This window comes from Alosa sapidissima, chromosome 7 (genome assembly GCF_018492685.1).
Source record: "Alosa sapidissima isolate fAloSap1 chromosome 7, fAloSap1.pri, whole genome shotgun sequence".
NCBI lineage: Eukaryota > Metazoa > Chordata > Actinopteri > Clupeiformes > Clupeidae > Alosa > Alosa sapidissima.
In genome coordinates this window covers 33,255,778-33,279,328 of record NC_055963.1, presented here as the reverse complement: position 1 = coordinate 33,279,328, position 23,551 = coordinate 33,255,778, and the positions used below count along the sequence as shown (strand labels likewise).

The window sequence follows — 23,551 nt, the reverse complement described above, 5'->3', positions numbered from 1 at the left end:
TGGATATGTTTCTTGGCTAGACCAAGCAAAAAGAGCGAGAGAAAGAGAAATGGATTTAATATCAGAGTGTTTCTTGTACTGAACGTAGGGGGCTCCACGATTCCCCAGGCATCCATTTCTCAGTATCAACAACCATCTTCAGGGACTTCTGCCACCGCCTTTACCAGAGACCCCAGCAGGGGGCTGAGCACACAGCCTGCAGGCCCGACAGCACATCGACATACTGGGCAGGGTCATCAGCAGCAGCAGCAGCAGCACCCTGAAGCGCAGCCAGCCAAGCCTGTACCACCGAGACGGCGCAACTCAAAAACACAGAGCCAGTCCAGGCCCCAGGAACAACTCCCAGCCCAGGCTGCAGAAAAAGGTCAAGACCAGGGCAGGCGTCAACAACAACAACAAGTTCAGCTCAAGCGCCAGGAACAAGTCCAGTCTGGGGCTGGAGGACAGCTCCAGTGCAGGCCTCAGGACCAGCTCCCTCCCAGGGCCCAGGACCAGCTCCCAGGTGTGCCCCAGTCGGGGTCTCCCCCTCAGGCCCAATCCCAGTCTCCCACACAGTCTCTGTCTCCACCTGAACTCCTAGATGAGGCCAAGGCCCAACCTGATGCCAGTCAAGAGCAGCAGGCTACACAGGGAAAGGCCCAGGGCCACCCTCAGCTGAAGTAAGTAGCCATTTATTCCGATTGAGTAAATTAATGACAATCATTTAATCCCAACTATAGTGTTTACCCAATGTGGCATAATATAAAATTAAGCTTGAAGTGCTTATTGATCAATGATACATATATAAACCTAGTTGTAAAATGTAGTTGATATACTGTAGTTTGTGACTGTATGATAGTTGCTTCAGAAATGTTCTAATTTATCTTGCACACTCTGTCATAATTCTTTCCCATATCTTTCACAGTAAATCTCAGTCACTCAGTAATGCTTTTGGCCTTGGAGATAAATCTTTCTTCCGGATGGCCAGTGAGGATGTGGCCAAAGCAGAAAGCATTCGGAACCTGCGCAAGTCTTTTGTGAGCTTGTTCTCTGACTAGGGACATGCACAAGAGAATATATTGAAATCACAATTCACACTCTAAATTTATGCATCAATATAAGCCATAGATGTTGAATATACTTTTTTTCTGAGTAATACAGCTTAACAGGGTTGGTGATGCTTCACAGTGTTGTTGAGTAGTATTTCATGTTCATGCCATTGATTGTTATTCTTTCTCTGAATGTAGTCTTTACTTCTAGTTCATTTTTAACAAATGTATACTGTATCTCACAAAAAAGAAAGCTTGCCACTTCCCATCGCACATGCCATAAAGCAACAATTAACACAGCATGCTATGGTGCCAATGTTTTGAATCATATGCCCACTAGGTGTTTCACTTGAGTTATTGTATTTTCTATTTTTATTGTATTTTATTTGAATGTGTTTGATTTCAGCTGAGATGAATACCATGCTTTTGTCAGTGATTGGTGCAACATATTTACATGTGATACACATCTGTGTTATCATACAGAGCTGAACCTGTGGAATAGACTTTTAGCTAAACCTTAAGTATTGCAAAAATCAAACATGCACATCATGATGAATAGGCTACTTTACTCATGAAGTTGATCCCAAAAAGCCCATTTGCCCTTTCCCAAAAGCTGTCCGTATTGCAATTGAGTTAATGTATCTTTCATGAGTGTTGTGCTGAATTGTGAGTATAATATCGAAATAGTTTGAGAAGCTGATTCAAAATATAGCCTAGCTTCTTCTGCTCATGCATAAAACACAAATAAACACTTAAATAACCAAATGCATGGTCTGAATAACTGTGCTGCACTGCATTAACCCTTGTGGTATTTATATTTTTGTTACTCAGCTAATGTTCCCGGGTCTGGTGGACCCACCACGTTATTAGGCTTTTAAATCAATACAGCCATAACAATTTATGTACAAATACTTATCAAATGTGTACTTTAGCTTAATTACCAATGATACCAATGACATTAAAAGTGCATTAAAAGTTATCTGCATCCAAAACATCCAATAAGCCAAAATGCATAAATAAAGCGGTTGCTATGCTGGTTGCTAGGATAATCATGTTGGTTGTTATGGTGGTTGCTAGGGTAATTAAGATGGTTGCTAGATTGTTGCTAGGTTGTTGCTAGGGTACAAATGGTGTTTGCTATGATAAATAACAGGGTTGCTAGGATAATCATGTTGGTTGCTATAGTGGTTGCTAGGGTCACATTATAGAGTTGATTGCTAGGTTGTTGGGTAGGGTAATTAAGGGTAATTAAGATGGTTGCTAGGGGGTAGGGTAATTAAGATGGTTGCTAGGGTGTTGCTAAGGTACATATGGTGGTTATATGCTAAATAACACAGTTGCTATGGTGGTTGCTAGGGTAATCATGTTGGTTGCTTTGGTGGTTGCTAGGTTGACATTATAGTGGTGGTGACTAGGTTGTTGCGAGGGTAATTAAGATGGTTGCTAGAGTGTTGCTAGGGTTTTTAAAATGGTTGCTAGGGTACATACGGTGGTTGCTATGATAAATAACCCGGTTGCTAGGACAATCATGTTGGTTGCTATGGTGGTTGCTAGAGTCAAATTATAGAGGTGGTTGCTAGGTTGTTGCTAGAGTAATTAAGATGGTTGCCAGGGTGTTGCTAGGGTACATATGGTGGTTGCTATGCTAAATAACACAGTTACTATGGTGGTTGCTAAGGTAATCATGTTGGTTGCTTTGGTGGTTGCTAGGTTGACATTATAGTGGTGGTGACTAGGTTGTTGCTAGGGTAATTAAGGTGGTTGCTAGGGTATTGCTAGAGTCATTAAAAAGGGTAGCTATGGTTTTGTTAGGGTACATACGGTGGTTGCTATGCTAAATAACACGGTTGCTAGGGTAATCATATTGGTTTCAAAATTAGTTTTCAAAATTAGACTGTTTCATGTAATTGTAAGGTAATATGGTTTGATAAATTGGAAAGCCATGACTTTTCCTTTTTTACAGTGTAGTAAGTATGTCAGAATGGCCTAATCACCATAAAAAGTAAGAGATATGAAATCTTAGACAGACTACCTATATAATGAAATATAGGCTATATTATTTAGCATGCATTAAGTGTGTAGGAGTCCAGTCTGAATGCACCTTTAAGTTAATTGACCTAGCCTAACATTAACTAGCTGACTAGAAAAGGGAGTTTGTCACTAGCTTCCAAAGGCTTAAATGCCAGAGAAGGTAGATAGAACCTAAAATGATTAGGGTCCGAACACCATCTAATAGTTATGTGTGTGTGTGTGTGTGGGGGGGGGGGGGGGGGGGGGGGGGGTGTAGCGTGTGCAGTCATTGAAAATATGTTATTTTATGTTCTTCACAGAGCCAAGGCCAATGAGAAGAAATAATAAATAGGCCTAGCATATTTTTTCTTTACATTGAAAACGGGTCCCACAGACTCGAACACCTTACTAAAGTTAGGCTATTTATTTTTTGTGAGTGTGAAGTCCACTTCTGTATTGTATCATTGCACAAGGAACAATACCACCTTTTTTCAACATAAGTGCAAATAAAGACGGTCGTTTTCAGTCAACATACGACCTTTGATAAACGTAATTGCAGTATAGTTCCAAAGTCCACATGCGTATTTCTACTCACAACCTGCAAAGCCCTCGGCAGATCACGGAAAATAGGCCCACGCAGTTGTCAGAAACGCACACGGGATGACCTTACTATATGATTTATGTACACACGGGCGCCACAAAAGACATGAATCAACCGGACTCGATGTAGAGTAGCCCGACTGTATTTGAAAGGTTACGAATAGCCTATTATTTATTTTTTCACGAATGTGGGTAGACTACATGGTTTCTGTTTCACGCGTTTGCGAATCTCAATTAAGATGACTAAAAAAAACTAAAGGAACAATCGCACAAAGCACAAGACACAAGGACAACCATTAAAATCAACATCTATAGCCGATGTTAAGGGACAGCAGGCTATCTGACATTTCCTCGCCGAACCTCACAGCCTGACCAACCTGTCCAGTCCCGAAGGAAACCGCAACACTTATTCAAGGTAACAAGAATCACTGTGAAGTAAGGATTTTGATATTACCTTGTAACTTACCAAACTGTAAGACACATGGGTCTGTCTTAATTGTAAGCCTTGACTGAAGATGTGTCTTTCACTTGTGATCTCCCATGACCTTCTTGTGATAGCCTTCATTCAGTGCACATTAAAGCACTCTATCATACTGTATATCATACTGCCAATCATGTATTCAGTGTCAGAAGAATCAAGTTAATTGGCATGTGTTGCAGTCCAATGTATAGGCCTACCCTTCAATTTCTTGAACTATCACTTACTTAGCTCTTAAATGGCCTGTATGTTTGGGTAAATTTACAGTGGCCTAACTTATCATGAAACAAAAACTACAACTTGCCTACTCAGACAAGCACTTTTCTTACCTAAATTGTAGTTGAATATCACTATATCATCAGTTATAAACAATTGAAGAGCAATATCTTAGTACTTTAGTGTGTTTATGTTGCTGAAAAAGGAAAAGTCCTGTGAAATAATCAGAATTCCTATTTAAGTGTGATGACTTTTACATTCGCATGTGTGGGTAGTTTCTCCAGCATTCATGCCCATATTTGTAATAGGCTAGGCCTATTTGGTGGGATAGCAACATCTGCCTCATTTAATTTAACACATAACTAAATATGCATGGTGAACCCAGTACAACACATTGTGAAGATTTCCTAAATGAACACCTGTACGCTTACACTTATCAGTGGGTCTGGGTTTAATGGGGTTAGTGTTTCTTAGCACTTTCATGTTGGTGTGCTGAATGACCTCCATGTGATGGTATTGAATAATCCTTTAGATGTGAAAGATTTCAAAGAATGTTTTTGCTTTTTTAACATGGCCCCATGCATAGAAAAGCACACGTTACGTAAAGAGTTATATGGTGCAATGAAGTCGTCAAGTGGGTTTTTATTGTCATTTCAACCATATACCGTACACTGTATATGAGACAACAGGCATCTGGCAATCTAATCACTGAGAAGGCATGAACAGAGCATACAAAACACCAACAGCAGTGCAATTATCATTGATAAAAGGCTTGATAGCATGCTAAGGTGGTTTGGCGATATTGAACGCTTTTTACATTTTCACAGGGTGGTCTGACATGGACCACAGAACTGAATGTGCACAATACTGGCACAGTTGGAAAATCAGCTGTGTTTATGTGTTCTTCACATGACCATACACCATACAGATTAATTTAAAGATACTTGTCCTAGCTTCAAAAATTGTCAGCATGTCACAAGAGTGTGATTCTTCAAGTAGAGTAAAGGCACTTTGCAAGTCCTTTAAGAACCTTTTTGATGTAGGCCGAAAGACTCTTTTGCTCTAAAACAGGTTTAATGGGTTCTGCATCTCTGAAGTAAAGCTGCAGAGCAGATAAGTGCTTATAGCACCCTTTGAGTACATGGAGGAGCTGATAGACTTAAACAGCCCATATGCCCTGCTAATCTGTCTGCGATGCATATTTACATTATCTTATATGAGAACATGGTTGTAAAACATGGCAATTCACTCATTTTTCTCTGGAATGACTTATGTAACACACATATTTCAGGCTGTATTTGAACAGGTGCTGCAATGTTCAGATCAGGAAGGAAACACTTGCACATTTTTTTTAAAGGACGCCCTCATTGGTGGTTTATTAATCAGAGACCTGGCTGAGTCTGTACTCCCTGTGGTTGAAGTTTGAACCCTGCAAAAGGTACCCTGATTTGACGCATGACAAAAATATTGCACAAGAGCAAGTGGAAGAACATAGTATGCTGTGAGATCTGACTATAATATAGCCCAAAGTAGTAAAGTCATGGATCAGACAGGGTGATGATCGTCAGATCTACAGTATAATGCTCTACATTAGATTAACCACACATTTTGAATATTGTAAATAGGAATAAGATATCTGATTTGAAAGGCTATCATATTTACTGCAGTCAGTGCTGTTGACGCAAGCTGGATTAAGAAAAAAATGCAGTGATAGGACTACATTTGGTGCTGGTGGCTTGGCAGGCAGTTAAAGTGTTGTTTGGCATGAGCACACACACTTTAACTACATTTCGATATAATCAAATGGGAAAGCTGTGGTGGGGAATGTTTCCTGTAAGGGTCATTGCTATCATTGTGAACACTCTCTCTGTTAGCTCAGGAGCTAACAGGGTGACTGCGGAACTGTGCCTTCAGGAAATACAGTCAGTGAGTAATGTATTATATTCTTGATATGGATGTTAACATGCTTAAAAGGGTTAAAATGCCAGTGAAAATGTCAATATTGTTGTGAGAATGTTAATTCATTTGCTGTTCTTTTGATCATTATTTGATGATGCAAAGTTGTTCTACAATCTGCAGCCATTTTTTTTTTGCTGTAATCCACTGACCACCTTCTTAACATTGAATAGATATTTTGATTACTTGTCAGGTTTTCGGGACCAGTCAAAGCACTGAAACAGCTCTTATCAAGGTTTTAAATGGCATATGCCTCAACAAAGATGCAGGCAAAACATCAGTTCTAGTGTTATTGCTTGTTTTAAATCCAATTTAAAGACCCACCTTTTTCTTAACTGTATCATAGTATTTTTATGCTATTATTGCTTGTTTTACTGTTTTACTTTGTTTTATTATGTTTATTTATTTGATTATTTCATCCCTACTTTACTTGAATTCATCTTTTTAATCTTTTTCATGTATTTTTTTATATTTTATGTCATCCCTCCATCAATTCTTGTAACTCTGGGTTCTGATTCCATATTTGTATGTACAGTTTATTACCCCTCTGCCTTACATGTAGGGTCAACTCCTGTTGTTTTTAAATGTGCTATATAAATAAAGTGACTTGACTACAAAGACCTGAACATTGGGTTGAATTAGTTATCAATTGGCTGAAATCATAAGAAAGGAGTTTCAGTTTCCTAGTTGCAATTGGCAACTGTACCTCAACACCAACATCCTTGACCTGTGGTGCTCTCCAGGGGTCGATCTTCGGGCCACTATTATTCAACCTTTATAACCTTTTTTACAAACTTTTTTTACAACCTTTCTGCTCCCACTCGGACAAATCATCAAGAGCAACTAGATTTCCTAGCGATGCTGATGACACATAAATGTATATAGTCCTGTTGCTTGAATCTTTATGTATTGACTGTATTGACAAAGTTAACAACTGAATGTCTCAAACTTTTCTTTAGTTGTACAAAGAAAAAACGGTTACACTTTACTTGATAGTATCGACATAAGAGTGACATGACACTGTCATGAACGTGTCATAAACAAGTCATAAACGTTTATGACATAACGGTTCTGTAATTCGGAGTGTGTCATTCGGATTTTGTCATAACAAGTTAGGGTTAGGATTAGGGTTAGATTTAGGGTTAGGGTTAGAGTTATAAGGTAAGAGGTTAGGGTTAGGGTTCATGTGTCATGACAGTGTCATGTCACTCTTATGTCGATACTGTCAAGTAAAGAGTTACCGAAAAAACGTATGTCTTATGTCAAAACATAATTTAGAAAAACTCATTCATGATTTTTTCTCCAGCAGGGTAGATTACTACAATGGGCTTTCCATAGACCTTCCTAAAAGGACCATCAAACAGCTTCAGATGATACAATATGCAGCAGCTAGGGTTCTCACAAACCCTATTGCTCCAATACTTTAGTGTCTATACTGGCTTCCAGCAAGTCACAGAATTGACTTGAAAGCATTAGGTTACTGCTTGTTTATAAATCACTACATGGAATGGGACCTAATTATCTATCAGACATGCTTCAGTGGAACACACCTTCCAGACCTCTCAGGTCACAGGAGAATTACTTGTTTGTAAAACTCGCTCTATAGAACTAAACATGGTGAAGCAGGCCTTAGCTGCCATGCTTTTCAGATCTGGAACCAACTTCTGGACGACATCAAAAATGGCCACACTGCAGCCAGTTTCAAATCTACACTTAAGACTAAACTGTTCTCAGATGCCTTCGGCTAACTGATGAAAATGCACTTCCTGTTAAGATGCACTCTTTGTTTTAATGTTTTTAATCATTCTATTTTGTGTCTTTTATGCGTTTTACTTATTCGATTGTATGTACTTTACTTTTTTTGACTATTGCCCTTTTATCTTGTTACTATTGTTGCTTTGCTTTTGTTTATGTAAAGCATATTGAATTACCCCTGTGTATAAAATGCACTATATAAACTTGCCTTGCTTTCTGTTGAAGCATTGAGGATGACACAATCATCTTTCTGTGTTTTCTTTCCTTTCTAGCCTTCACCCTCTCTCTGTGACCACTAGGGATGGTGGACGCACAGATCCTCACCTGGCCCATGAGTTTCGGACGTGGTCCTGTGGAGTAGGACGAACACACTGACAGCTGTCACATGTTTGACATGAAAGCCCTGTCCACCTTCCACTACTCATGCCCTCCCAGTGACGAGAGCAGCGTCAGTCCTGACCACTTACAAGAGTGCCCCCCCACAGAACAACCCCATGAGTCTCCTGGAGAGAGAACCTTCACAATGCTCAGCGAGGGTAACCTTGTTTTCACGTCTGGCTTTGTGTTTATCTCCTTCATCACTAGGTCTATTTGAGTTTCCTCAAGTTCATGGTCACATTCTCATTGTTTGTTTGTTTCTCCAATTCCAGACTCCATAAAGGTTGAACCCAGGTCACCGTCAGAGCTCTCAGAACCAAACTACTCGTATTTTAAGCTGCACACTGACGTCACGTCTGCCCTGGTGAACCTTGAGTGTAGAGTATGTGGAGACAGGGCTTCAGGCTACCACTATGGGGTTCATGCTTGTGAGGGCTGCAAGGTATGTTGACAAGTTATATTCCCTCTGAAAGATAGAATAGAACAGAATAGAATAGAATAGAATAGAATATGTTTTGTTGTCATTGGACAGCAGCTGTACAATGACATTTTCCAGCATCTCTCCTTCAGCGGTACGCAGAGAACTGGTATCAGTGCCTCTATATAAAAACAAAAAGGCACAAGATAAAAGACAGACAATCAACCTCAGCCTCTCCTTTCACCGTTAAAATCAATAAATCATTTTTTTATGGCACATGGATAAAAACTGCTCATAAGTCTGGTGGCAAAAGATGTAAGCAATTATTATATACACCATGACATACAGTATATTAACGAATCTCCTGTAATGATTGAGATTGAGTATTCTTCACAGACTGTTCTAACTTTTTTAGTTCATAATGTTCATTTAGTTCATTCCTCTGATTGAACATACCTCCTTCTGCTTACATAGCTTAAATTCAGGCTTATTTCAGAGTGTTTTTTTCCACAGGGTTTCTTCAGAAGAACGGTTCGACTGAATTTGAAATATGACCATTGTGGCCTGCAGTGTCGCATTAAAAAGAAAAGCCGAAACAAGTGTCAGCATTGCCGTTTTCAGAAGTGTCTTTTAGTAGGCATGTCCCACAATGGTAAGGACCAGCTTTTGCCCAAATTATATTTTGATATACAGTACATGTTCAGTCTTATTGGATATAAAACCTAGATGCCTTGAGTTATGATAGATGTTCCAATTAAAAACTGACAACTATAATGCTGTACTCTGTATTGTTGCCCTTGGCATGAATTTGAATCCCTTTATCTACAGTGGCCTATTACATTCCTGTGTTTTCTTGTCAGCCATTCGCTTTGGTCGAATGCCCCAGACTGAGAGAGAGAAGCTTTTGGGTGAAATTGCCAAGGAAATGGAGCAGCTAGACATGGAGGCTGCTGAGATGAGATCACTTGCCAAACAGCTGTATGATTCCTATATCAAAAACTTCCCTGTACCCAAGAGCAAAGCCAAGGCTATTCTCTCAGGAAAGACCAGCAACCATGCGGTAAAATGGCCTTCATTTGTGCTGGACCTATACTGGGCCTAGTGCCTATACGTTGTTAAGTTTTCATTGCGGGCACCGGGCATACACAAAAATGACAGAGCTGAAATAATGAAGCCATTCGTCTGTTTTTGTGTTTTTCAGCCTTTTGTCATCCACGATATGAAGTCCCTCATGGCCGGGCAGCAGTTCCTAAACTGCAGACAGCTGCCCCAGCAGAAGCCTGAGGTCAACATGATTCTGGAGCCTGCCGCTGATGAGCTGACATTCTTCCGCCGGGTACAAATCCGCTCCGCCGAGAGCATCCGTGAGATCACCGACTTCGCCAAAAGCATCCCGGGCTTCGTGAACCTGGACCTGAACGACCAGATCACACTGCTGAAGTACGGCGCCATGGAGGTGCTGATCCTCCTGTGGGTGCCGCTCATGAACAAGGACGGCACGCTGTTTTCTTACGGATAAATCTTCATAACGCGTGAGTTCCTGCGCAGCCTGCGCGAGCCATTCTGTGGGATCCTGGAGCCCAAGTTCGACTTTGCCATCAGGTTCAACATGCTGGACCTGGATGACAGTGACCTTGCTCTCTTCATCGCAGTCATCATCCTCTGTGGAGGTAACTATAGAGTGAAAGAACATTTATAAAGAAAACAACAATTATAACCTTCCCAGAATAACTACAATTGCTAAGGGTAGACTTGAATTAATGAATGAATAAATCTGTTGTTTTTTTTCTGTACCTCATACAACAATTTTAGTGATTTATAATTTATCATAGGTAGTGCCACAGACAATCCTATACACATTTCCTATATGAACTGCATACATACAGTAGATACCATATATATATATATATATATATATATATATATATATATATATATATACACACAATTCACTTCAGCACAGCTTAATTTACTGGCATCTGTACATCTCTGTTCAATCAAGCAACTGTTTAACCATCTGCTTGACCTTGTGGTGGCTTGGTTACCATGTGAAGACCGGCCGGGCCTGGTGAACGTGAAGTCTGTGGAGGATCTGCAGGAGATGGTTCTGCAGGTGCTAGAGTTCCACCTGAAGACGGTGCATCCTGACCAACCGCAGCTCTTCGCCAAGCTCCTACAGAAGATGACAGACCTGCAGCCGCTGGTGGCCGACCACGTCCGCCAGATCAACCTGCTCAAGAAGACAGAGCTGGACATGTGTCTGCACCCCCTGCTAGGGGAGATCATGAGGGATCTTTACTAGTGCAGACAACTGATGCAGACTACATCTACTCCCAATCTCTAAATTATATTTGTCATAAATCTTTATTTATCTCTAAATACACTACAATAATCTAATATCTAAATGTTTGGAAAATGTTTTAACTTATAATAAAGGCTTTGGTGATGCTCGAGGGACAAAAATACCGTTGGGAAAATTATTGTAATTCTTCACTTAAGAGTTTCATATTGTCGAGGTTGTCAACCACTGTATTTGTAATGGACTTGAAGGCCACTAGAGGGCACACTATTCTTTGTGACATAAAGGTTGAATGTGCACTTGTATAAGTATAGTATATACTGTACCTCTGTAAATGTCATGCCTCTGGTCTACATAGCAAAATTCTTAATGCATTTCACATGGACCGATGACCATGTTCTCACTTACCACAGAAACTGCACTGAAACTGTAACGGAAACAAGCATGATTGCTTCATGTAATGAGCCACTAATCCAGCATCAATATTATAATCATTCAGAGACATCTCTTCAGTACACTGGAGGAAGTACTTTAAGCCTGAGCTTTTTGCAGTAGTAGCTGTTTGACAGGCCTGATTCTAGCAGAGGAACAATATTCTGCCTCACCATTGGTTTCGTAATGACATGGCGTGTGTCATTTTTGGTTAGAGTGTGTAATAAGGCCATACCATCACAAAGAAACAGAGAGCAGAAATAGACACCAAGGACCACAACGAGAGAATTATATGCATAGAGAAACTGCCAGGTCAGCAGACTCCCATGACCTAACATTTTCGTCCATTCTGTTTGTGTTTTTTTTTTTTTTACATTTTATTCACCACGTTAACCATAATGACAAATTAAGGGAGACCTTTCCCAAGCTATTTATACAACACTATCACTGTTTAGGCCTGTGTGGTAATGTCCTAATTCACATAGTCAGCTGAGGCCACCCCCTCCCTTAGCCTCTGTGCTGCTGACTTATTCAATCAAAAGACAAGGCTAATGACAAGCATCCCCTAAGAGGACTAGAGAAGCTAACAGCAAGAGCAAGAGTCCCAGACTGCAATTTTTACCCACTTGCTTAGTCATCAACACACACCAGCAACACTTATCACTTGAGACATAAATGACACCACCATCAGGAACCAATGTTTTTGTTGTGAAAGATAAAAAAAAAAGTTTTTGAAATCATCAGACGATGTTTGGGACAGACAAAATAATAGCATGTTTCCCAATATTGCTGTGTCTTCAGTGCTATCTCAAAATCTTTCTTTCAGATATTATAACGCATTCATTTATATTTCAAAATCTTTCTTTCAGATATTATAACGCATTCATTTATATTTCAAGATCTTTCTTTCAGATATTATAACGCATTCATTTATATTTCAAGATCAAAGGTGCCCTGGCTAGAGCAGAGAAACAAGCAGTACAGTGATACTGTTGGAAAATGGGATCTTTGTCATCCTTTGAGAATTGGATCACAGGAGTAAGGCAAAGGCTAAGAAACACATAATGCACCTTTAACCATGTTGTGGACCCGACCGATTGTGTGTGGTAGACATTACTCAATGGGAGTGTGAAAATATGCCACTCTCCCCTGGACGTTCAGTTTTAATGTTACATAACCTCACCACGCAACAGTGGAATAAAGTGCTCGAGTTTTATTTCCAAGAAATACCCTGGAACTAATTTCAGCACAAACTGCTGATTGCATTGTGAGAATCTACCAGGCAAAAAAAAAGAAAACAATGAACTGCAAAAAACATGAAAGCTGTGTTTAACTGTGATATTTACTGATAATTAAGATTAACTTACTTTTTTTATTAAAATAAAACATGATCATTAAACAAAGATCTCCACATTTTCAAAAAAGAACCCTTCAAAAACAGTACAGGACTGCTAAGTGGATTTAAAAAAAAATAACTGTTGCTGACCATCAATTGTTATATTAACACCATTTTATGGCCAAAAAGAACTACTTTATGAAAATCACCGTGCCCACTTGACATGGACGGCAGAGAGAAAGAAAAAGTCAATTTGTTAGTGTGCACGGTGATTTGAATTTATAAGGGCACAAAATAAATCTGCTCCTGAACAGTGAAACGGAAACAATGCTTCCTTCAGTCCCCACGGAGGTCATTTCTGCTCCTCTGCTGAAAGAAGACAACTTCTCCTCAGCCATAAGGTACGAGGGGGAGACCAACCAGTGCCCTCGACGGCCACCAAAAGACCAAAGGCAACTCCTCTTTCTCTCTTTCTCTCTCTCTCTCAAGCGTTCCCTTCATACATCCAGACGTCCACCTCGAGGCCATGTCCTCCTCTGTAAGCACATATTGTGAACAGCCGTTCAGCGGACACAGTTCTTGTCCGTCCGTCCATATGTCCATGGCTTAACAGAGGTAGACATATGTCCTAGAGTGAGCACTAGAAAACAGGCAGCTTCATGGAGGTCAAAGTGCAGGAGTTTATGTCCTCTGTCTGCGAGGCTCTGTGCAGTGAGGGCTCGGAGGCACTCCGGTTGATTTTGGGAAGAGCATGCTGGAGCAACTCGATGGACGACAATATCTACACAGGCCAACAAAGAAGACGGAGACGGAGACCGGTTAGAGCAGAGAATGAGCACTATAATATAATTGTGAATAATAATAATATTCAATGCAAAGTTTAAGTCTGTCGAAAAACACTTGGCCCCTTTTAGTGCCAAATGTATTCCAAATCTCATGTCCATGAAGAATGTACTTAGCTCTGAGCCCAAAATTCTTTCATGCAATTAGCCTTGAAATCCTAGCTACTAATCTGTCTGAAATGGTTCTAGGGACAAGTTACTCAAGCTACACTGATGACCGGTGCAAAAACAAACACTGATTTATTCATATATATATTTATATTCCGAGTCACTTAACTCACATTTATACAGATTACTAAATTCTGCATTCAGATTCCACATTTCTTAATTCTGTTCATGAAAATGAGAATGACTTGGAGTGGCTCTGACACTTTGATATTGATTCCATTAGTATTTAACAAGCGGTATTTTGAAATCTGAAATCAGCCAGGAAGAATATTTAATGGATTCTTTACAGCATTTTGCCATTGTAGGACCTGAATTGAATGAGTAAGTATTAGGCAACCTAGCACACCTGTGGAAAGAGGGGCCTTTCATCCTTGGACTTTTTGATGCAGTCGGCGACGAGTCTCTTCATGGCTTTGGGGCAGCTCTTATACAGCTTGGTGAGGTCTGGAGACAGGTAACCCCGGCCCACCATGAAGATTATCTGAACGGAGAGAAATGATTTCAATATTTACATTGTTTTTTTTCTGGATCTGCTGCTATACATGCAGCTATTCACTCACTTAAACTCTATTCATAACGGTTCAGCTTTCAGGACTGGGTGAAAAAGAAAAATGACCATCCATGATAATGAGAAACAGCAGATCTACAGCACAGGAAGAGAAATGAGAAATGAAACATGAAAAGCACCACAGTGATATCAACACAACACAACACAACACACCAACACCCAAGAGTCTTCAGGAGAGGCAGTCGGCTCCAGTCTAATCCCGTTCTGTACAGTGGCATCCCATCCCGTGGTTGGGGTAGGGGAGAAGATTAAATTACAGGCCTAAATTTAGGTTAGCTCCAGGGCAATTGCTTCAGTGAGACTGGTGGTCCAGGGACCAGGCAAGGAAAGATCCAGGACCAGGATGGGACAGTGTTCCCTGACCGCGTGTTTAACCATCCTGGGCTGTACAGTAATGTGGGGGGCTGAATGAATTGCAGTATATATAGATGAAACATCCTAACAATATGCCTCTTTCACCGATACCACGTAATGCCAATTCAGATATACAAACAGACATGTTTGTGTTAGTTTAACTCATTCAAAAGGTCATAGTTTCTCTTGTAAGCAATTCAATTTAAGGAACAGGAGGCCAATGTAGGTTCATGTACAGAGTTTTTCAGACTTGTAACATCGTAGTTGCACTCCTTACCTGATCTCTGTTGGCAATCTGGGAGTACGGGATCTCGCCCGTCATCAGCTCATACAGGACAACTCCGTAGGAATAAACGTCTGACTGGAAGCTGTACGGATTGTTGTCCTCCATTCTGATTACTTCAGGGGCCTAGACAGAGAGATAAAAACATTCAATTTGATATGTAGTCAGTGATGCAAAGAACTATAGAATAGTTTCACAAAGCCAAATGCATTATTTTCATAACACTTCATCTAAATGTGGGTACAAAATGATTAGCATGTTGAGAGAAACTAAACATTCTGAACCAATATGATGATATGCAAACAGTTAACATATGATTGGTGCTTTAGTGGGGCTGCAGTAGGTTATAGGAGTACAGCCAGTCAATTGAGGTGTCTCCAGCCTGTGTACTCCCAGCATTTAAATAATATCCATCCCGGTGGCAGCGTATTTATACAATGCGTATGCTTTTCTAGATAAAAGCACATGTCACTCACCATCCATAATATGGACCCTGAAGGCTGCTCCACCTGATGGGATCCACTCCATCGAGCTTTCACAGTGGCTAAGCCAAAGTCCCCAATCTTCACGGTCAAGCCCTCATGCAAAAAGATGTCTGAACAACTGCCGTTAAGGTCCTGACTGATAAACTAATCCATAATATTCTCAGGCTTTGTGCAAAACTCTGCAAAGCTAGTAAATTAATATTTATGTTCAAGACTTTTTTCAGAAAGGATACTGTTAGATTTCATGTCACGGTGGATGATGTTCTTTGCATGTAAATAGCTAAAAAAACAAAAAGGTAACAAAATTATTTAAAAAAACTTCCTGCCTGGTGTTAAAAAAACAAAAACAGCAATCTGCTGTTCCCAAACTATTCATGGCAGGCTCCTGCTTTGACAATGAAAACATTTGATAGAACTCTGAAATTCATAACTAACAATGCAAATACGATAAAAGTTACAGAATGAAAAACAAAATATGCAAAACATTGCAGGGCAGGTTTGAGTTCATTTTGCCTTACTCCATGCCCTGAGCGGTCTGCCTAGCGATGTCAATCAGCTGGAACATCTGAAAGTTGGTCGTCTCGAGCACGTGGAGGTGCTTGTACAGGCTGCTCCCATCGCACCACTGCGTCACAATGGCAAGGTTGTCTTTTGTCATGTAGCCCATGAACAACAGGATGTTGACATGTCTGGTCTTCCTGTAGTCAGATAAAGAAGCAGACAAAAAAATCAACATTGAAAGATGTGTATAAGAATACCAACAGCAGCCCAAAATACACCATGCTGTAAAGGCCTGGACATATCAGTGAGTGTCTAATGATGGGGCAGTACCCAAACTGTCTAGTGATAGAAGCTTGCTAACAGGGAGCTTTACCGTAACACTGCAACTTCATTACGGAAAGCTTGGAACTGCTCCGGTGTAGGGTCTGTCACCTTTAAAATCTTTACAGCAACATCACCTGAGGGGGAAAAAAAAGACTTATTAGACCAAAACTGCTTGTAAATGGTCTAATATGCAAGACACATGACATACACATATATGGTTAAATACTCCGCTTACACAAACAAAACAAAGCTTACCGTGCCATTTCCCTTTCCACACAGTTCCAAAGGAGCCTGAGCCGATTCGTGACTGGAGCATCACCTCGCTAGCTTCAATCTCCCAGTAGTAGCTGGAGTCTCTTTTGTCCCGTGGCCGCTGCAGACACCAGCAAACGTCAGGCCCCGTTTCAAAAACACCAACATGAACTTCAAGGAGCCTCATTCTGCCGGCAGCTAGATGGTGCTGCAGCCTACTGTCAATCAGAATTTGGACTTACAATCTTGTTTTTCTCCTGAGAACCAAAGGATCCTGCCCTTTCTTTCTGTGCGGGGGCTGGTGGTTTGGACTGGGACCATCCAGTTGGGCTCTGACTTGGAGAGCTTCCACCTTGAGAAGGGGAAATCATTTCCACAGGCTTGAAAATGGGCAATGCCTTCATAGTGTTGTAAGCACACCTGTAATATTATTATTTCTGAGAATCAAAAAGTCTAATATGACCTACCTGAGCTATGACCTTGCATTGCATCCTAGAAAGACAAGAGATTTCAAGGTTGCATGAAATCAATAGTTTTCATGTCCTCTTGCAGTACAGCAACTTAAAATGTGTTTCACTCTCTCAGACGCAAGCAGAATAGATTGTGGAGGTGAACAATACCTACTCTTCTCCTCAGGCAAAATCTGCGGCACCAGGAACTAGGTGAGGTATTCAGGCAATCTAGCTACTCGTCATCACAAAACAACAACCAGGTATAGACAAGGCAAAGAAAGGAAAAGGGGACAGGTGAAGGGGAAAAGAGGAAAAGGGACACTAAATATGGCAAAGGAGAAAAGGCATAAATAATGGATAAATATTATATATAAACTAAGAAATGATTGTTAAAAGGGTGAAACGGTGAAAAAGACAAGGAATTGGAAAACATGTTAATCCTATTGACTAGGATTTCACCAAGTAGGATAGAGAAAGAAAAGAGATATTTATGATTGTTGAGATGCATGTCCCAAGAAGCTGAGTTGCACTACAACCAAAACAAAAGATCTGAAATGGTAAGCCACAAAATATTTATAACATTCGAAGGGACAATCATGCCCAATGGTTGTAGCACAACAAAGCTTTAAGGAAACGAACCATCCTCCTGTGAATTTCTAATCATGGGAGGTCTTTGGTAAAAAAAACAACAACCAAAAGTATGTAAAGGAGCACTCCCTCTTGTGCTGTTACCTCAATCATGCTGCTGTCAACGGGCAGGGTGGTGCTGACCATGTGGACATTTGGGGTGGACGTGGACCTCTGGCGCTGAGACAGAGCTGACCCAGAGGTGGAGTAAGGAGCGGGGTAGTTAAAGACGTGAGGGGTTGAGTGTCTGTGCAATGAGCTGAAAGATACACAAAGATGAACAATAGGTAAGTAAGACTCAACAGGAGCAGACAATATACAGATGACTGAACCACAGCATCTGAAAGCACATGATCTGACAAAGTGTATCTACAAAATGTTTACATCCAGGGTACAATATGTGAAGTACATCAATGTACAGGGACAACAACTGAGCTTGCTGCACGAAACCGCCATTAGAGTTTCACATCTTGTATGAACCTTTTCAGTCGTTTGAGAGCGTTAAAACATTGACTTCACCACAAACCCAAAACATGTGTGCCCTAACGTCGCACAAACATAACAGAAACACTGTGAGGAGGATGCTCTGCCAGCTACATGCATTTGCTCTGCTTCACTGCACATGGGATGACGCGGATGTCCACCGCATTGTGAAGTGCACAGGCACACAGTGGAAGTGAACCTGCTGTCTCATACATAAGACACGGATGTGCACATGGGGCGCTTATCCTAGTTGCACGCTCATCTCTCTGTTTTTTCGACAGTGCTGAAACCTGTTGTTACACAAACAAGCAAAAAAGAACACACAGCCTCTACCAACAACCCCATGTGTACACACACACACACACACACTTAGGGTAAATCCTTTATTTCTGGCACAGAACTGGATTTCCAATGGCATAATAGCCATCGGTGTGCATGAAGGGAAATAATCCTTTCTGAAAACTAATTTGGCAGAACTACTCTTAAATTGTTGAAGTGTGGAAAGAACAAAACGTTCTTTTCATGCAAGGGTTTCAAAAGTACCACAGATTGGTTAGACTTACAAGGAATCTGTGGACGTAATCAAAAAAGGGATTGTTTCATCTCAGTGGCAAGCACTAATATGCTTTACTGCTTCTTAACAATCAGTTGAGGGTTTTTCTAGCATAACAAATCATGTCTTTTTTTTACAGTCATGGAGTCATCTTGTAATCTGTTAAATGATCATTTGGCGTCACTCGTACCAAAGCACTACACTCTGCCATCAGTCTTTCACAAAGTGCAATACCCTTTAATATCAAAGCGTTACGTTTTATCACCTCAGTGATAAGCTCCCATTCATTTAAAGAGAGCAACAACCAGAGACAATACTGTAATTTTAGAGAGAAATTCTACAGTGAAACTATCTCCAATGATACCAACCCAGCCCTTTTATAATGATTAGAAGGCTAAGTTTTATAGGGAAACAAGAGGACCATTTAACAGAAGCCATGCTGGAGGGTAAGGAAAGACAACCCAAGCTCACCCGCTAGGCACTCTGGTAATGGACTCCCTCATTCGACGGGACGACAGGGGAGGAAAAGATGGGCCACCACTTTCACCGGGAGTCGGGAACAACCTAAGAAAAACACAACAGCATTCTTCACCGGGTCTGCAGCCTGTCAACTGCAACACATACACACCTAAGTCATTTTAAGAAAGTCTGCACCTTCGAACCTTGAACACTCACAATTTAATCTTAAAACTGTTGCATGTTCGGACTGTGATTTGTGTGTCAATTGGCAGTGGTCTGGCCATTACCTGGGGCTAATATCTACATGTATTGTCAAAAACTTCCAAATGCACTGTGGCAAGTCCAGCTCATATTGCTATGACTTATGACTTTAGAAAGTTAAAGTTGAAAAGTAAAAGGTCTTGGCCAATGTCTTTTTTCCATGTTAGGATAGTATGGAGGTAGAAACTAACAGCAGTTGCCTGATGTTACTCCAGTCCACACACATCGTCGGCACTTTGGTGCTGCAGTGCTCATGGAATTTGTAGCCACACGTTTGGCAGCGGAAGCCGTTTAGAAGGAACTTCTGGCATATGTCACAGAAGGCCAACTTCAAAAATGTTTTCCGAACCTGAAAAAGTAAAAGACAGGGAATCAAAACCAGCCAGTGTCTCCACTTTTCCAGTGCTGTGTAAATAAGAAAGAGACTGTTTGGGTGGAGAATGCTTGACATGGGAGAAACTCACAAAGTTGTGTGTCGTAAGAGGAACATGATCCAAAACCTCCACCAGCAGTTCCTCCCCAATGAGTGAGTTGGAGTCTGTGTTCCAATCCATACGAGTCTTTATACTTCACAACACACACATACACACACACACACACACACACATAAACATTTGGCTATTTGGTTTACATCTCCTAGTATAGTAATCAACTTTCAAAAAGGGACGAAGACGATCTAAATCAATGCATGTCTGTGACAATATCAAAACACAAATACAAGCACAAGCCTGCAGAGCTGTGAGTGTTCAGGTACACCAAAGCATGTCTAGACCCCAGAAGTGGGATATTTTCCCATACTCGAATAGTCCAAATGTTTTAATCTACTAAATCAGCTCACAGCCTATTATTTAAAACACATTATGTGAGCCAAGTGAAGTGTTTACCTCCTTTGACCGGGATGGAGCCTATAGACCGCACAGCATTCTGGCTGAAGTCCCCGAACCTTCAGGGCCTTAATGAGGCAACTATGCAAAGTCATGCCAGGCCGTACATTCACCTTTTAGACACATAAAGCAATGCACTATATTATTCAAAGACACACACACCCACACACAGGCTTTGCATTTGAATTACAAGGATATGGCAGTCTTTTTGACTTACTACGGTGCGTTGTTGGTTGGGGAGGTAGACTCGGATAGTGCTGCTCGTTTTGGAGTCTGCGATTTTGCTGTCATCTGATGCACGACGCTGATATGGAAAACCTTGGACCACGGTAGGAGAGGTACAAGGGCCCTCGAACACAGAGTCTTTTCCTCCAAGTCCATTGCTAAGGGTCCTCCAAGCTCCTTGTAGGTGCTCCATTAATATACTACTATGCTCAATAGCCTGAAGTAGCAAAGCAACACAGAAATAACACCAGTGATATACATTATATAACTAGATTTTCATGCCATTTTCTCTTTATCGATTAATATGATGCATGCCTAAGTGAAATATTGAATGCAATAGGCTACATTCAAATACAATAGGCTAACATATCATAACATTACTACAACAAATAAATGTTATTTGTTATAACATATCCTAAAAAAATAGTTAGGCCTAGTAATCACTACAATCTGGAGTAAGGACAATTTGGCTAATTACAGAGACGTTTACTGTTGCAATAGGCCTTTTTATTTCCCGTCTTTCAACATGACCTTCTGTCATATTCGACTCAAATTCATACAGTTAAACACATTATTTGCATTGTTATGGAGGCTATATCTCGTGACTGTGATATGGAAACAAAGATTGGTAAAAATGCAAGAAAAACACAAATGCCTTATACGAAGGGATAACACAAATCTGTAAAAAGTAAAACAGTACTAGCCTACTACTACACAAATCTCCGGAACCAGCGCATTAGGCTACAAAGCACGAGAGCGAAGTAGACGTTACAGAACAAAACACCACGTTCATCATCATGATTAGGCTATCGATCAGCAATCTATGAGCCGAATTACTCTATAAAAGATTTCAAAACACAACAAACGACTACTGAAATCCACCGAGCGATTAAGAGTCACTTGTTAGGATCTGCTCGAAACCACAATAGCATAACCTTCCTAACAGACGATCTGAATTTGGCCAATTTTTCACTGGAAACATGACAAAACAGGGAAAATGACTCATCCTTAGATGTTTTTACTTTTTAATTAATTGTATGATATATTGCTACATACCTATTACTGCATCCAACAGCCAATATGATCGTCTGTCTGCATTTTGAACAATGAAACACTGTTGCGGACTGTTGACAGTGTTCTAAAGGCCCTTTTTCCCCCTTACGACCCAAACTCCTACATCACTCCAAACAATGCAATCCAACTTTTGCTAAACCGCGACCAGGAAAATATTTTCTTTCTACGGCTACCATGTAGCGAAAGACGGAAGATGAATATGCATCGCCCAACAAAGGAACTTAAAGGGCATACCTCTGTCAATGAACACTTACCAAGCAAGGCTGAAAACTTCAGCTCCGCCATAACTTGAAGAAAAAGTGGAGACGCGATGACATCATCATATTGGCTAATTCGAACAGGCCTTTGCGGACAGGGGACAGCAGACTGATTACTGTCGATTGACTTTGGCGATTACGATGTTTTCAATAGCATATCCTAGAAGCGTATTAGATAAAACAATTAACATTAAGTTGTCAAGAATACGAACCATTTGGGTTACGCTTGATGACAGCCTATCAGGCTTCAGCTTCCCATATGTTGGTTTCCATTGATCACGTCGAAAGGGCGAAAAAAAAAAAAAACTAACACCTTTTAGGAGTCACGTGCAAGGCTGCTAGCTATCATTGAGCCCACCTCTCATGTTTTGAAATCAAATGAAAAGCCAACTGCTCGTATATATCAATTCCTGTGTTTGTTTATGCGAGTGGTCAGTCTTTTGAATGTGCAGCGAATGAGGTCTGAGTTCCAGCGGTCGTCTGACGCCATTGATTGAAATTGGACCCCCAGTCATTCCAGCTGAGAATTGCGTTGTGAATGATTAAATAGAAATGGTGAAGCCTCAGCTACGTGGTTATTGTTAATAAAGGTGACATAGTCTAGATTTTTTCAAATCTATAGCCAGCCATACACTATAAACAATCTATAGCCATAATTGGAAGCTTAGCCTGCCTCCAATCAAATTGAGTGTCTCAATTTTCTACACTAGGCCTACTGTCAATTATTTGGTGTCCCATTAAAATGGGCATAGGCCTAATTATCCTCCTACATTTTACTTTCAGAAATGACAGCTTTTCTAACAAAATTAGGTGTGTCACATTGATTGGTACAGAGACTTATTTAAACATATCTTTACAAATACATAGTTGTATACAAGAAAGCACAAATAGCCTAATTTCAAGGTTCTCCATAAAATGCAGACAATGCAATGTTTTCTAGGAACCTTCAGAGGTCTGACTATTTCCCATTTCTAGTCAAGTTATTTCTATAGGTTATGTAGAATATACTCTACCGGTCGGAAATGTCCATTCCACTCCATTATAGAAAACATACTAGCTGTGATCAGTTGCATTCTTTTTTAATCAGGGCAGTAGTTTTCAGATGATATTATGTGCTTACATAATACATAGTAAACAGAATGTGCCTGGAACATTGGATGAATGATTGCTGATAATGGGCAATGTAGATATTGCATAAAAGATCAGCCATTTCTTTCTGCAACAGTCGACTTTTAAAGTATGATAAAGAAACACGTTCTTCAGTCCGAACTTCACATTTTCAGCCATATTTTGTGCATTTTGTGTATTTTCAATCAAACTAGGTCCCTCAAATGGTCAACAACAAAAACTCATGCACAGAGATAGCCTAATAAATGTTAACAATTATTCTTCAAATTGGCCATATAAAAAACACTGCACCCTTATATGGTGTACAATTCAGTTTGGCCTAGTTGGTTTCAGCCTGCTTATTTGCTTCAATCCAGTAGGCAAAATCGATCTATCTATCTATCTATCTATCTATCTATATATATATATATATATATATATATATGTGTGTGTGTGTGTGTGTGTGTGTGTGTGTGTGTCCAAATC

General features: G+C 40.4%; 2 protein-coding genes and 1 pseudogene across 5 annotated transcripts; 2 read left to right on the top strand and 1 right to left on the bottom strand.

The window, feature by feature from the left end:
* Window positions 1-6: 6 nt before the first annotated feature.
* Window positions 7-1,764, top strand: LOC121714153 (synapsin-3-like; the record flags this gene model as incomplete). Its single annotated transcript, XM_042099356.1, has 2 exons — window positions 7-659; window positions 905-1,764. Coding segments are annotated over 2 exons (786 nt in total), but the record flags the coding sequence as incomplete, so codon positions are not given.
* A 1,896-nt stretch (window positions 1,765-3,660) lies between these two features.
* LOC121713179 lies at window positions 3,661-11,617 on the top strand (annotated as a pseudogene).
* A 1,151-nt stretch (window positions 11,618-12,768) lies between these two features.
* On the bottom strand, window positions 12,769-22,457 carry raf1a (Raf-1 proto-oncogene, serine/threonine kinase a). 4 transcript variants are annotated; one of them, XM_042098343.1, is made up of 19 exons: window positions 22,171-22,456; window positions 21,956-22,044; window positions 20,620-20,844; window positions 20,403-20,515; window positions 19,983-20,085; window positions 19,710-19,867; window positions 19,270-19,362; window positions 17,868-18,021; window positions 17,308-17,367; window positions 17,151-17,175; window positions 16,926-17,035; window positions 16,687-16,804; window positions 16,481-16,565; window positions 16,125-16,304; window positions 15,840-15,886; window positions 15,598-15,716; window positions 15,116-15,247; window positions 14,263-14,397; window positions 12,769-13,687 (listed from the first exon to the last, which is right to left on the bottom strand). In XM_042098343.1, the coding sequence occupies exons 3-19, from the start codon at window positions 20,818-20,820 to the stop codon at window positions 13,547-13,549; spliced, it is 1,974 nt and encodes a 657-aa protein (XP_041954277.1). In that variant the 5' UTR covers window positions 20,821-20,844; window positions 21,956-22,044; window positions 22,171-22,456; the 3' UTR covers window positions 12,769-13,546. The 4 variants fall into 4 exon arrangements, with proteins under 4 accessions (XP_041954277.1, XP_041954276.1, XP_041954279.1 ...); XM_042098342.1 differs by lacking the exon at window positions 21,956-22,044 and having other exon boundaries at window positions 22,171-22,457; XM_042098345.1 differs by lacking the exons at window positions 21,956-22,044; window positions 22,171-22,456 and adding an exon at window positions 21,684-21,937.
* Window positions 22,458-23,551: the final 1,094 nt, after the last annotated feature.

Bases quoted from the DNA above. Each gene is read 5' to 3' on its own strand.
- raf1a (XM_042098342.1), bottom strand. The intron at 17,368-17,867 runs GTAACAGCACAA...GATGACGAGTAG, and splicing joins TTGACAGCAGCATGATTGAG to CTAGATTGCCTGAATACCTC. The intron at 17,036-17,150 runs GTAGGTCATATT...CCCCTTCTCAAG, and splicing joins AATGCAAGGTCATAGCTCAG to GTGGAAGCTCTCCAAGTCAG.